Raw genomic sequence first — 14,645 nt, forward strand, 5'->3', positions numbered from 1 at the left:
TCAAATACATATTGTTGCGCCGCAACAATTATGGAATTGACAAATGATTGATGTAAGTAGTTCAATATTTAATTCTAATTTACAATCATAACTAGGTAGTAATAATTGAATAGGAACATTCTTTCCTAAATAATTACACTGTACCTTGCCTCTAAAATCAACAATTACAGTTTTTCCAAAAACTGGCAAGATTACACTAGAAACAATACCATTAGATTTTTTCGATAGTAACTGAAAGTAAACTACAATTTCAGGTTTATTTATAGATGTAGATTTATTCCAACCCAATGGCATTTTCACAATTGTGTCATTATTATATATTAATTCAAATATATGATCATGTAAAGGAGAAGCTAGTAAACTTGTTTCTAGATCATCTGGAGCCTGAAAATATATACGATAAATAAAAACAATAATTATTTTCTAGAACACTTGATGTTCAGTCAGTTCTTACTTGATTAGACACTTTTTGAGAATCAAACACTTCTACTTGTTTTCTTGGGCCTGAATAGAATTTTAATGGTTTATTCATACAAAGTTGATTTTTTTGATATTTCATTTCAGATACCTATAGAATAATTATTATAAAGATAATAATAATATGCCTAAAGGCAAAAATAATGAAAACAATTTTATAACAGATATGCAAAGGTGGTCATTAACTAGTTAAAAAGTTAGTTAATTTTAGCCAATTTTCTTATCAACTTATGAACTGAATTAGTTTAATTGAAAGTTAAAATAACTTAACATTGCTCAGTTTATTTAAAAATAATTCATAAAGTTAAAAATGTTTTAATTTTTGTATTTAAGGTGTTATACTAAAATTAAAATAATCCAATAATATTATATTATACAAACATTTCTGTTATTTTTTTGATAAAATCATTTTGAAAATGGATATTTTCAATTACATTTGATAGGCATAATATTAAATGACCTTAAATTGCCATTTGATATAAACAAATTTTAGATTTGTTAAATTATTAATGAGGATGTGTTGGTATAATTTAAATATTTAATTATTGTGTGAAGTGAAATAGGTACATACACTGTATATTACGACAAAAGTTCAATAAATTTATTATAATTTTGGAAATTAGGAATAACACAGTCACTCTTTATGTGATCAACATACTAATTAAAAAATGAATCATAACATTTTTTTAACTAAGTAAAGTTTATATTTTTCCCATATAACTTTTAATTTATCAAGTTAAATGTATAATTTGTTAATTGTTAACTTTTAACTTATCGATCTTGTGTCCTCTTAACTAAACTTGAGTTAATTATTTTCATTAACTTGTCCACTTTTGCAGATATGATAATAATAACAAAAATTATAATATAGTTACATGATTAAAATTAGTCGGTGGGTTTAAACAGTTCTCAAATTTATTATGTGCTTCTATATTATCTTCGAATACTGATGGTATACTTCCAGATTTGAGCCGAGGCTTTTTATATTCACTCTAAATAAAATAAAAAAGTCAGTTAAACATTTAATTTTAGTGAGTTTTCTTGATAATGCTGTAATGCGAACTAATTGGATACCGCGTGGGCGGCTAGTAGCAGGAGCGTGAAAAGGGAAAACAAAAAAGACACAGGTTTTTAGCAGTTGATCCCACAGTGGTGCGGTGGTTAGGTTTAAGTTTATATTTATGGTAGCAAATCATAAAGGTAAACTTACCACACCAAGAACAGTTCCTTCAGATGCTAGTAACCGTTTTCGAACGATATCTTCTTCAACAAAATGAAAGCTGCATAAGTACATACCACGTTTTATATCTACATACTTTTTACAAGCTTGTTGCCATTTAAAGAAATCCTCATCTTTTGTCGGAATAGTAAATAACAAACTAGATTTTAAACAAGTTTTAATAATACATTGTTTTTTTGGCATGATGTTTAATATTAATTAATAGTTTGTATTGGATAAGGTGAGTGTACAAATTAAAAACATAACAGACGATACAATTAATTATGTATTGTAATATCACCATTAACAACTACAAATTACAATAGTCAATGGTGTTATAATAATTATATATTATAATTATATATATTAATATTCATCAAAATTACTACATACATTCGTATATATTTTAGGATATTGGGTATTATTTGATATTAAGCACGGTGCTGCAATCTGTAATGTTACAATGACAGTTCACGGTTTCAAAAAACTCCACTAGATAGCACTGCATGTCCTTTTGACAATTTTACATAATCATTAAGAGAACGCAGTTCCCGACCAAGCTGCCTGACCTGTATATAAGACCATGGTTATACCATTGATTAAATATACATAGATAGCCCATACAATGATAATGTATGGAAGCTCCCAATAACCGACCTGGGGAGCCAGAAATCTTGTAGTATGGGAGCTAGACATCAGAGTGCGCTAATTTTGTGGTTCAGTGGTCATATTATACGGCTTTGAACCCAGGGGTTCCGATTTCGAATCCTGCAAAGATACAACAGATTTTTTTTTTTTTATTTATCTTTACAATACGACAATTGACTAAGTATACCTTAAGAATTTATTTATATTGAAATAAATCTAACATGGCTGAGCATTTTTTAATTAATATATGATCATTTTAGCTGTTACCTATAACAAAATTACTAGACAATTTTCGAAAAAAGGTTATATGTTGTATTAACAACAGAATTCAAAATTGCAAATATGTAAATTTAACGCAATGATTGAATTAAGCATGATAATATAAGTGTACAATTTATAAAATATATAGTGTATAAAATATGAACAAGGGGTGTTATTCATGATATATCTTAAAATAGATTTTTAATATTGCCATTGGATAATTCATATTAATTAGTCTATTAAAACGATGATATTACTATTTATGAATATTATGTGCTGTACTGCTGTATATATGTGTTATAAATGGGTATTAACTCGTTATCACAGTATATAAATAGTTTTCAAATATACTATTTATTTTTGACAAAACAAACATTTAAAACATTTTATTTTTTAATACTGATCAATTATACGTGTCTGTAGTTCTGTAGTGACACGTCATTGTGGTTCACGAATATTATTATCTTGTTTCTGCACAGTAGAAAATACTTTAACATTTTTTATTTAATTAATTTAAACGTTTTGGTGGTGTGCGTCTATAATAATCATATAAATGTCTCGAAAAAGTGGACACAAGTGTTTATATTTCAACTGTGGTAAAAGTGGACGAACCGTAAGTGGTCTTAAGCTCTACCGATTTCCAAAAAACCAAAAACTTCAACAACAATGGGTTATAAATTCAGGTAAAATATATTTTAATAACCAGATATAAAGACTTAGTTTTTTTACAAAGTATATTATTATAAATGAAATAATATTATTGACTATTGTATTATAATATTAATTTATTATTGTTTGTTGAAGTCACATGATGATAAGTTATTGATGTTTAATAATTAGTATTTGTATAATGGTATGAAAACTAAATAAACATATTTGATGAATAAAATTAAAAAAATGATGCAATATTATGCTATTATAAAATATTTCTAGACTGATAAAGTAATACCTAGTCTTATTATTAATTATTTAAATACCTAATTTATTATAATATATTTAATATTTTCCTTTTATTATAAGTTATAGTAATTATAATTTATTATAATTATTATACTTTATAACCATTCATTATAATTTTATACTTGACAAGTACTTACTCAAGATATTGTTAATTTTTATATATATTTTTTTAAATTTTGTTTTGTTTATTGTTTGTAATAATGTTACAACCTTATAATTAAGAGTTTTAGTTTTACAGTAACTATATTATGATTTCTAATAAGTATTGTTCATTTTTAAGACTGACCAGGTGATTCTTAATATTAATAACAGCTATAAAAATCACACCTAGTAATAAAATATTATTCAATATTTTATTATATGATCATTCTTATAATAATTATTTAATATTTTTTAACTTGAGAAGTAGTCTACATATTGTTAAATTTTTTACTTTTTATTTAATAAAGTTGTTTTTTGTCATGTTGATTATAATATTCTAAACCTATTGCTAAAAGTTATGGTTGTATAGTGACCAAGTGACAATAATAAATTATGTAACTAATAATAATAATAGATTGGTTTAATAAAATATATTGTGTTATATTTCAAACTACTCTAAAAATTAAATAAAACACTTTTTTAGGCAATGTCGACCTCATTCATTTAGAAACTGCTGATTTGTATAAAAAACATATATGCATGAATCATTTTCAAGATTTTGACTTCAACAATGATACTAAAAAGTACTTAAAAAAATCAGCCATTCCAATACCATACCAAGAAAATGCTTTTTTCCACGTCCGCACTCCAATAAAAACGTATTCATCTAAAACTTTAAAGCATAACTCACCTTCAATGTCAACTTCAAAGCAACACTCTCCCACAAAATCTATTTATATTCCAACACCGACTAAAATAAATTCTTCTCGTGTATCAGAACAAACAACACCAATTCTTACTCCAAAAACACAACATTTAATTCAAAATTCAATTAATATGCCTAGTCCCATCAAATTTAAACCAGTTAAGTTATTTGTAAATACAAATGAAGATTCTAAACAGGAAATAGAGAAACTTAAAAAAACAATAGAAAATTTAAGAAAAAATTTAAAAAGTAAACGTTCGACAATATCAAAGCTCCGTAAAAGTTTAAGTAACGCTCGTCATTTATTTCGTTCTCATGATGTAACAAAATCCTTGCGTTTTCCATCAAAAGATGCTCAAATATTAGTAAATATGCAAATTATGAGAGGTAAAATGTCAAAAAAATCATGGTCAAAAGATGAACAAAACTTTGCTCTTAAACTTTATTACAAATCTCCGTCAGCCTATAAGTTTTTAAGAAACATGCAAATTAATCTACCAGGGGTCAGTACAATTAGACGTTTAATTGGTTCTTATAAATTTAAGCCAGGCTTAAATTTAAATATTTTAAAACAACTTACGTTAAAAGTCGGTTCAATGTCAGATGAAGAAAAATATTGTACTCTGGTCTTTGACGAAATGAAAATTAAAAAGTTCTTAGAGTACTCCAAATATTTAGATGTTGTTGAAGGGTATGAAGATTTGGGTACAAAAAGATGTAGTAACGCATTAGCTACTCAAGCTATGGTTTTTTTAATTAGAGGCATGTATTCTAGCTGGAAAATGCCTGTTTCGTATTTTCTTTCAGCTACATCAATGAAAGCAACTACTTTGAGTAAGCTGATTGTTGATCATGTACAACAATTAATGAACTGTGGGTTAAAAGTTAGAGCTATAGTATGTGATCAAGGCCCGAATAACAGGTCTGCTTTTAACAAACTTAATCTAACAAAAGAGAAACCATGGTTAATAGTTAATAATATAAAAGTTTTTGCCATATATGACGTACCACATCTTTTTAAAAATTTAAGAAATAATTTATTATCAAGCGATATAATTTGTTTAGATAATAAAGTTTCATTTTCGGACATCAAACAAACATATTTAATTGATAAACAAAGTACTTCAAGTCGAGCCCTTCTTAAAATAACGGACAGTCATATAAATCCCGGGCCATTTCAAAAAATGAGCTGTAAACTGGCTTTACAAATATTTAGCAACACAATGAGTGCAGCAATTAAAACTTGTATAAAAACTGGCGAACTTAAATCATCTTCAGCATTGTTTACTGCTGAGTTTATTACATTTGTTAATAATCTTTTTGACTGTTTAAATAGTCGATCATTGTACAGTTCAAATCCTTACATGTGTGCAATATCAAAAGAGAGACCTAAACAACTCGAATTTTTAGAAAGTGCAAAAACATGGTGCCAAAGTCTAAAAAAATGCAGTGGCCATTCTAGACCATACAGTTTTGATGGATTAGAATGGACAATTAACGCGATCATTAATATTTATGAAGAACAATCAAAATTAGGTTTTGAATACTTGTTAACGGCGCGATTAAATCAAGATGTAATTGAAAATACATTTTCCGTTTTTCGCCAAAGAGGTGGTTACAATACAAACCCTACAGCAAAGGCATTTAGAATTACTTTTAAAATGTTATCTAATATACAATTGATGAAACCATCTGCATTGTCAAATTGTGAAGCAGATGACGATCGTAATGTTATGTTTGAGTTTGATACAAATACAATTATAAAACCAACTGATGACTCTACCGTTAATGAAGAAGACGAACAATCCGACTCTAGCCTTTCTTCTTTTTCAATATCACCACTGGCTAAAAAAAATGAAAATTTAGTTAAGCCTATCGTGACTCTTTCTGTTTGCTCAGATAGTTATTTTAGTGGTTACTTAGGAAAAAAATGTTATGAAAAATTTAATTGTGTTGATTGTCAAAATTTAATGTTAACTTTAGACCCAGTAAACTGTAATAAACAAACGGATTATTTAATATTTTGTAAAAACTACGGCATAAAATCAGAAAATTTTTATTTAAAAAAACCAACCGATAATTTTAGAAAATTCATTACAGAGTGTCAATTAATATTAGGTAATATAGTAGCTGAAAAACCATTTATGAATAAAATCGGAAAAACGATTGAAAGAATAATTTACAAAAAACTAGTTCCATCTTATTTTAATTTCAAAACTGAATGTCAACCTCATCTAGAGTTCATTATTTTACATTTGATCAACTGTAAATTGCTTAGAGATTTTAATTGGAAGTCTAAAAATAATAAAAACCAAACAGTTGCTAAACTTAAGATTTTAAAGAATGTTTGATCCTCATTTCTCTAATTTGTGTATGATTATTAGGTACCTAACTACCTACCTATTATTATGTAACATTATTTTGGGAGTTTTTTAATTACTTTTTTTTATGTTTTATTAGTGTTTAATCATTATTATTTATAGATTATCATTAAACTCTTAAGTACGTAAAATGTAATAATTATATTTATATTATCTATACTATACTTTTATTTAAAATTGTTATTGTCTTAAATTTTAATATTTTAGATCTGTTCCAACCTGTGTTTACTTTTGTTTTAATTTTTGATTATAAAATAATGTATCTATGTGTTTGTTAATTTGTAAAAGTGTAAGATCACAGCCTTTTTAAAATTTATTATCAATAATTTTAGATGGATATGTAAGTTTTAAAGTTGTTTTATTTAAAATAAAAATATTTTGCTAGATCCTAAATCAACTATGGTACTTATATTCTCATTGATTAAATATAAAATAAATCAATAATGTTCCTTAGTGTGCTTGAGTTGCTTTTGAATAATTATTATTTGAAAAAAATAATTATTTTACTTAAAATTAACATTTTAAACTTAACTTTATTCAGCAATCATCATAGTCGTGCCATGAGAAAACATAATATTCGAAAATAAAATAACATTATAATATGATTAGCCATTCAGATTTAGCATTGATTAAATATATATGTAATATTCTGTGGATATAGTAAATAACAATATTCAATTTAATTTATATTCTTGGAATTCTTCTTATCGCGGTTTATTGTTATTCTACCGGTTTGTGTATTGTGTACAATTTAGTATTTACCAACGCTATCTATTGTCACATAATCCGTACTAATTTACGGGTTTCCATATTGCGTATAGCTATGGGCTATCTATGTATATTTAATCAATGGTTATACCTATCATGTAGTAAATTCGATATCATTCGACCCAAGGTATAGCGGTGATAATCTTGTTACCTGATTCTACCTACCTACAATAACACACGATTATAATATTATTAGGTACATATATCTAATTGGACTGCTACTGTTAATTATCGCTTCCGATCCCAATTAATCTCTTTTCTATGCCGATTACATAATATTATCTTATAATTAAATTAAACAATGTTTATAATCCGTAGTTGTTCCGTTGTTAATAAAGTTATCATTATTATCTATGGTTGTTACTGGTTTATCACTACTGCAATACTTATTGTTATGTATTATAAATATAAATAATAACATAAACGTATTATATAGACATTTATTGTTGACAGTATAAATCGTAATGACGTACAATATATTTCTACTCGCTAATAACCGATGGACAGTCCCCACCGATCGTAATATGATACTTATGATTATTGTTAGTATAAACAGTATAGGCATTGATTAAATATACATAGATAGCCCATAGCTATACGCAATATGGAAACCCGTAAATTAGTACGGATTATGTGACAATAGATAGCGTTGGTAAATACTAAATTGTACACAATACACAAACCGGTAGAATAACAATAAACCGCGATAAGAAGAATTCCAAGAATATAAATTAAATTGAATATTGTTATTTACTATATCCACAGAATATTACATATATATTTAATCAATGCTAAATCTGAATGGCTAATCATATTATAATGTTATTTTATTTTCGAATATTATGTTTTCTCATGGCACGACTATGATGATTGCTGAATAAAGTTAAGTTTAAAATGTTAATTTTAAGTAAAATAATTATTTTTTTCAAATAATAATTATTCAAAAGCAACTCAAGCACACTAAGGAACATTATTGATTTATTTTATATTTAATCAATGAGAATATAAGTACCATAGTTGATTTAGGATCTAGCAAAATATTTTTATTTTAAATAAAACAACTTTAAAACTTACATATCCATCTAAAATTATTGATAATAAATTTTAAAAAGGCTGTGATCTTACACTTTTACAAATTAACAAACACATAGATACATTATTTTATAATCAAAAATTAAAACAAAAGTAAACACAGGTTGGAACAGATCTAAAATATTAAAATTTAAGACAATAACAATTTTAAATAAAAGTATAGTATAGATAATATAAATATAATTATTACATTTTACGTACTTAAGAGTTTAATGATAATCTATAAATAATAATGATTAAACACTAATAAAACATAAAAAAAAGTAATTAAAAAACTCCCAAAATAATGTTACATAATAATAGGTAGGTAGTTAGGTACCTAATAATCATACACAAATTAGAGAAATGAGGATCAAACATTCTTTAAAATCTTAAGTTTAGCAACTGTTTGGTTTTTATTATTTTTAGACTTCCAATTAAAATCTCTAAGCAATTTACAGTTGATCAAATGTAAAATAATGAACTCTAGATGAGGTTGACATTCAGTTTTGAAATTAAAATAAGATGGAACTAGTTTTTTGTAAATTATTCTTTCAATCGTTTTTCCGATTTTATTCATAAATGGTTTTTCAGCTACTATATTACCTAATATTAATTGACACTCTGTAATGAATTTTCTAAAATTATCGGTTGGTTTTTTTAAATAAAAATTTTCTGATTTTATGCCGTAGTTTTTACAAAATATTAAATAATCCGTTTGTTTATTACAGTTTACTGGGTCTAAAGTTAACATTAAATTTTGACAATCAACACAATTAAATTTTTCATAACATTTTTTTCCTAAGTAACCACTAAAATAACTATCTGAGCAAACAGAAAGAGTCACGATAGGCTTAACTAAATTTTCATTTTTTTTAGCCAGTGGTGATATTGAAAAAGAAGAAAGGCTAGAGTCGGATTGTTCGTCTTCTTCATTAACGGTAGAGTCATCAGTTGGTTTTATAATTGTATTTGTATCAAACTCAAACATAACATTACGATCGTCATCTGCTTCACAATTTGACAATGCAGATGGTTTCATCAATTGTATATTAGATAACATTTTAAAAGTAATTCTAAATGCCTTTGCTGTAGGGTTTGTATTGTAACCACCTCTTTGGCGAAAAACGGAAAATGTATTTTCAATTACATCTTGATTTAATCGCGCCGTTAACAAGTATTCAAAACCTAATTTTGATTGTTCTTCATAAATATTAATGATCGCGTTAATTGTCCATTCTAATCCATCAAAACTGTATGGTCTAGAATGGCCACTGCATTTTTTTAGACTTTGGCACCATGTTTTTGCACTTTCTAAAAATTCGAGTTGTTTAGGTCTCTCTTTTGATATTGCACACATGTAAGGATTTGAACTGTACAATGATCGACTATTTAAACAGTCAAAAAGATTATTAACAAATGTAATAAACTCAGCAGTAAACAATGCTGAAGATGATTTAAGTTCGCCAGTTTTTATACAAGTTTTAATTGCTGCACTCATTGTGTTGCTAAATATTTGTAAAGCCAGTTTACAGCTCATTTTTTGAAATGGCCCGGGATTTATATGACTGTCCGTTATTTTAAGAAGGGCTCGACTTGAAGTACTTTGTTTATCAATTAAATATGTTTGTTTGATGTCCGAAAATGAAACTTTATTATCTAAACAAATTATATCGCTTGATAATAAATTATTTCTTAAATTTTTAAAAAGATGTGGTACGTCATATATGGCAAAAACTTTTATATTATTAACTATTAACCATGGTTTCTCTTTTGTTAGATTAAGTTTGTTAAAAGCAGACCTGTTATTCGGGCCTTGATCACATACTATAGCTCTAACTTTTAACCCACAGTTCATTAATTGTTGTACATGATCAACAATCAGCTTACTCAAAGTAGTTGCTTTCATTGATGTAGCTGAAAGAAAATACGAAACAGGCATTTTCCAGCTAGAATACATGCCTCTAATTAAAAAAACCATAGCTTGAGTAGCTAATGCGTTACTACATCTTTTTGTACCCAAATCTTCATACCCTTCAACAACATCTAAATATTTGGAGTACTCTAAGAACTTTTTAATTTTCATTTCGTCAAAGACCAGAGTACAATATTTTTCTTCATCTGACATTGAACCGACTTTTAACGTAAGTTGTTTTAAAATATTTAAATTTAAGCCTGGCTTAAATTTATAAGAACCAATTAAACGTCTAATTGTACTGACCCCTGGTAGATTAATTTGCATGTTTCTTAAAAACTTATAGGCTGACGGAGATTTGTAATAAAGTTTAAGAGCAAAGTTTTGTTCATCTTTTGACCATGATTTTTTTGACATTTTACCTCTCATAATTTGCATATTTACTAATATTTGAGCATCTTTTGATGGAAAACGCAAGGATTTTGTTACATCATGAGAACGAAATAAATGACGAGCGTTACTTAAACTTTTACGGAGCTTTGATATTGTCGAACGTTTACTTTTTAAATTTTTTCTTAAATTTTCTATTGTTTTTTTAAGTTTCTCTATTTCCTGTTTAGAATCTTCATTTGTATTTACAAATAACTTAACTGGTTTAAATTTGATGGGACTAGGCATATTAATTGAATTTTGAATTAAATGTTGTGTTTTTGGAGTAAGAATTGGTGTTGTTTGTTCTGATACACGAGAAGAATTTATTTTAGTCGGTGTTGGAATATAAATAGATTTTGTGGGAGAGTGTTGCTTTGAAGTTGACATTGAAGGTGAGTTATGCTTTAAAGTTTTAGATGAATACGTTTTTATTGGAGTGCGGACGTGGAAAAAAGCATTTTCTTGGTATGGTATTGGAATGGCTGATTTTTTTAAGTACTTTTTAGTATCATTGTTGAAGTCAAAATCTTGAAAATGATTCATGCATATATGTTTTTTATACAAATCAGCAGTTTCTAAATGAATGAGGTCGACATTGCCTAAAAAAGTGTTTTATTTAATTTTTAGAGTAGTTTGAAATATAACACAATATATTTTATTAAACCAATCTATTATTATTATTAGTTACATAATTTATTATTGTCACTTGGTCACTATACAACCATAACTTTTAGCAATAGGTTTAGAATATTATAATCAACATGACAAAAAACAACTTTATTAAATAAAAAGTAAAAAATTTAACAATATGTAGACTACTTCTCAAGTTAAAAAATATTAAATAATTATTATAAGAATGATCATATAATAAAATATTGAATAATATTTTATTACTAGGTGTGATTTTTATAGCTGTTATTAATATTAAGAATCACCTGGTCAGTCTTAAAAATGAACAATACTTATTAGAAATCATAATATAGTTACTGTAAAACTAAAACTCTTAATTATAAGGTTGTAACATTATTACAAACAATAAACAAAACAAAATTTAAAAAAATATATATAAAAATTAACAATATCTTGAGTAAGTACTTGTCAAGTATAAAATTATAATGAATGGTTATAAAGTATAATAATTATAATAAATTATAATTACTATAACTTATAATAAAAGGAAAATATTAAATATATTATAATAAATTAGGTATTTAAATAATTAATAATAAGACTAGGTATTACTTTATCAGTCTAGAAATATTTTATAATAGCATAATATTGCATCATTTTTTTAATTTTATTCATCAAATATGTTTATTTAGTTTTCATACCATTATACAAATACTAATTATTAAACATCAATAACTTATCATCATGTGACTTCAACAAACAATAATAAATTAATATTATAATACAATAGTCAATAATATTATTTCATTTATAATAATATACTTTGTAAAAAAACTAAGTCTTTATATCTGGTTATTAAAATATATTTTACCTGAATTTATAACCCATTGTTGTTGAAGTTTTTGGTTTTTTGGAAATCGGTAGAGCTTAAGACCACTTACGGTTCGTCCACTTTTACCACAGTTGAAATATAAACACTTGTGTCCACTTTTTCGAGACATTTATATGATTATTATAGACGCACACCACCAAAACGTTTAAATTAATTAAATAAAAAATGTTAAAGTATTTTCTACTGTGCAGAAACAAGATAATAATATTCGTGAACCACAATGACGTGTCACTACAGAACTACAGACACGTATAATTGATCAGTATTAAAAAATAAAATGTTTTAAATGTTTGTTTTGTCAAAAATAAATAGTATATTTGAAAACTATTTATATACTGTGATAACGAGTTAATACCCATTTATAACACATATATACAGCAGTACAGCACATAATATTCATAAATAGTAATATCATCGTTTTAATAGACTAATTAATATGAATTATCCAATGGCAATATTAAAAATCTATTTTAAGATATATCATGAATAACACCCCTTGTTCATATTTTATACACTATATATTTTATAAATTGTACACTTATATTATCATGCTTAATTCAATCATTGCGTTAAATTTACATATTTGCAATTTTGAATTCTGTTGTTAATACAACATATAACCTTTTTTCGAAAATTGTCTAGTAATTTTGTTATAGGTAACAGCTAAAATGATCATATATTAATTAAAAAATGCTCAGCCATGTTAGATTTATTTCAATATAAATAAATTCTTAAGGTATACTTAGTCAATTGTCGTATTGTAAAGATAAATAAAAAAAAAAAAATCTGTTGTATCTTTGCAGGATTCGAAATCGGAACCCCTGGGTTCAAAGCCGTATAATATGACCACTGAACCACAAAATTAGCGCACTCTGATGTCTAGCTCCCATACTACAAGATTTCTGGCTCCCCAGGTCGGTTATTGGGAGCTTCCATACATTATCATTGTATGGGCTATCTATGTATATTTAATCAATGGTATAGGTGTAATATAATATAGTATAAATGCTGAATATGCAACATCTTTTTCCTTAAAAAAAAAAAATATATATATATAAGTAGTATTTTGTGTATTGCTTAATCGCTATGTTAGTGTGTTAGTAAGTTTAATTACATTAATTATAATCACTTGGAGAATATCGCTGAGGTGGTTTTCTAGATCTAATTGGTCTGGGTGTTTTATTTATTATTATAGTATCAGGATTTTGTTTTGCACCTACGGTTTCGATATTTTCAGTATTTTCATTTATTTGTCTAGTGGGTGTAAGTGAAATTGAATTATTCGCTGGTGTCAGCGATTTATCAATGAGTAATTGATCATTGTGTCTCTTCCAAATAGTTCCGTCATCGAGCTCTACATCGTGTGTATTACAACTAATGGATTTGATAATTTTACCCTTTTGCCATTTATTGTTATTATTCCTATAATCTCTAGCTAAAACATTATCACCTGTATTGAATGATACTATCCTATTACCACCATTGTTTATTTGTGATATTTGTCGTTCAATAACCACTTCACTTGTATTCGGCATTAACGCGTCAAATTGTAAACGTGTTGATCGACCTAACATTAGTTTAGCTGGCGTTTCTCGTGTTGTTGAATGAGGTGTATTACGATACATCAAAAGAAATTTATTTAATTGGGATTGTGCAGTCGAGCATTTTTAAAAAAAAATTTTTATTGTTTTGACTGCTGATTCCGCACAGCCGTTTGATTCTGGGTGAAATGGAGCGCCTGTCATATGCCTTATACCTAGATTTTTGCAATATGCTTGAAATTCAAAACCAGTGAAACATTTTGCACCATCTGATGTAATTGTTTTTGGAATTCCAAATCGTGCTATCGTTTCTGAAAATTTTTGAATAACAATTTCTGCTGTCATAGAATTTATTTGAAATACTTTTAACCATTTTGTGGTTGCGTCAACAATGACAAAAAAATATTTATTTTGAAATGGACCAAGAAAATCGCAATGCACTCTAGTCCACGGTTTTTCTGGCCATTTCCAAGGTGATGTTACAGATTTTGGCGGATTTTGCCTGACATTAATACAATTGTCGCAACTTTGTGTGATATTTTCGATTTCTTTGTCCATTCCTGGCCACCAAAAGTATGATCTCGCTAAACTTTTCATACTGGA

General features: G+C 26.5%; 1 protein-coding gene across 1 annotated transcript; it reads right to left on the minus strand.

The window, feature by feature from the left end:
* On the minus strand, positions 1 to 1,920 carry LOC149062142 (uncharacterized). The gene is made up of 4 exons (XM_089215232.1): positions 1,688 to 1,920; positions 1,353 to 1,469; positions 455 to 568; positions 1 to 384 (listed from the first exon to the last, which is right to left on the minus strand). Exons 1-4 carry the CDS (start codon positions 1,898 to 1,900, stop codon positions 1 to 3), a joined length of 828 nt encoding a protein of 275 aa, XP_089071358.1. The 5' UTR covers positions 1,901 to 1,920.
* Positions 1,921 to 14,645: the final 12,725 nt, after the last annotated feature.

The sequence above is a fragment of the Diuraphis noxia genome, unplaced genomic scaffold (genome assembly GCF_037042655.1).
Source record: "Diuraphis noxia isolate RWA-SAM2 unplaced genomic scaffold, SU_Dnox_SAM2 contig0001, whole genome shotgun sequence".
NCBI lineage: Eukaryota > Metazoa > Arthropoda > Insecta > Hemiptera > Aphididae > Diuraphis > Diuraphis noxia.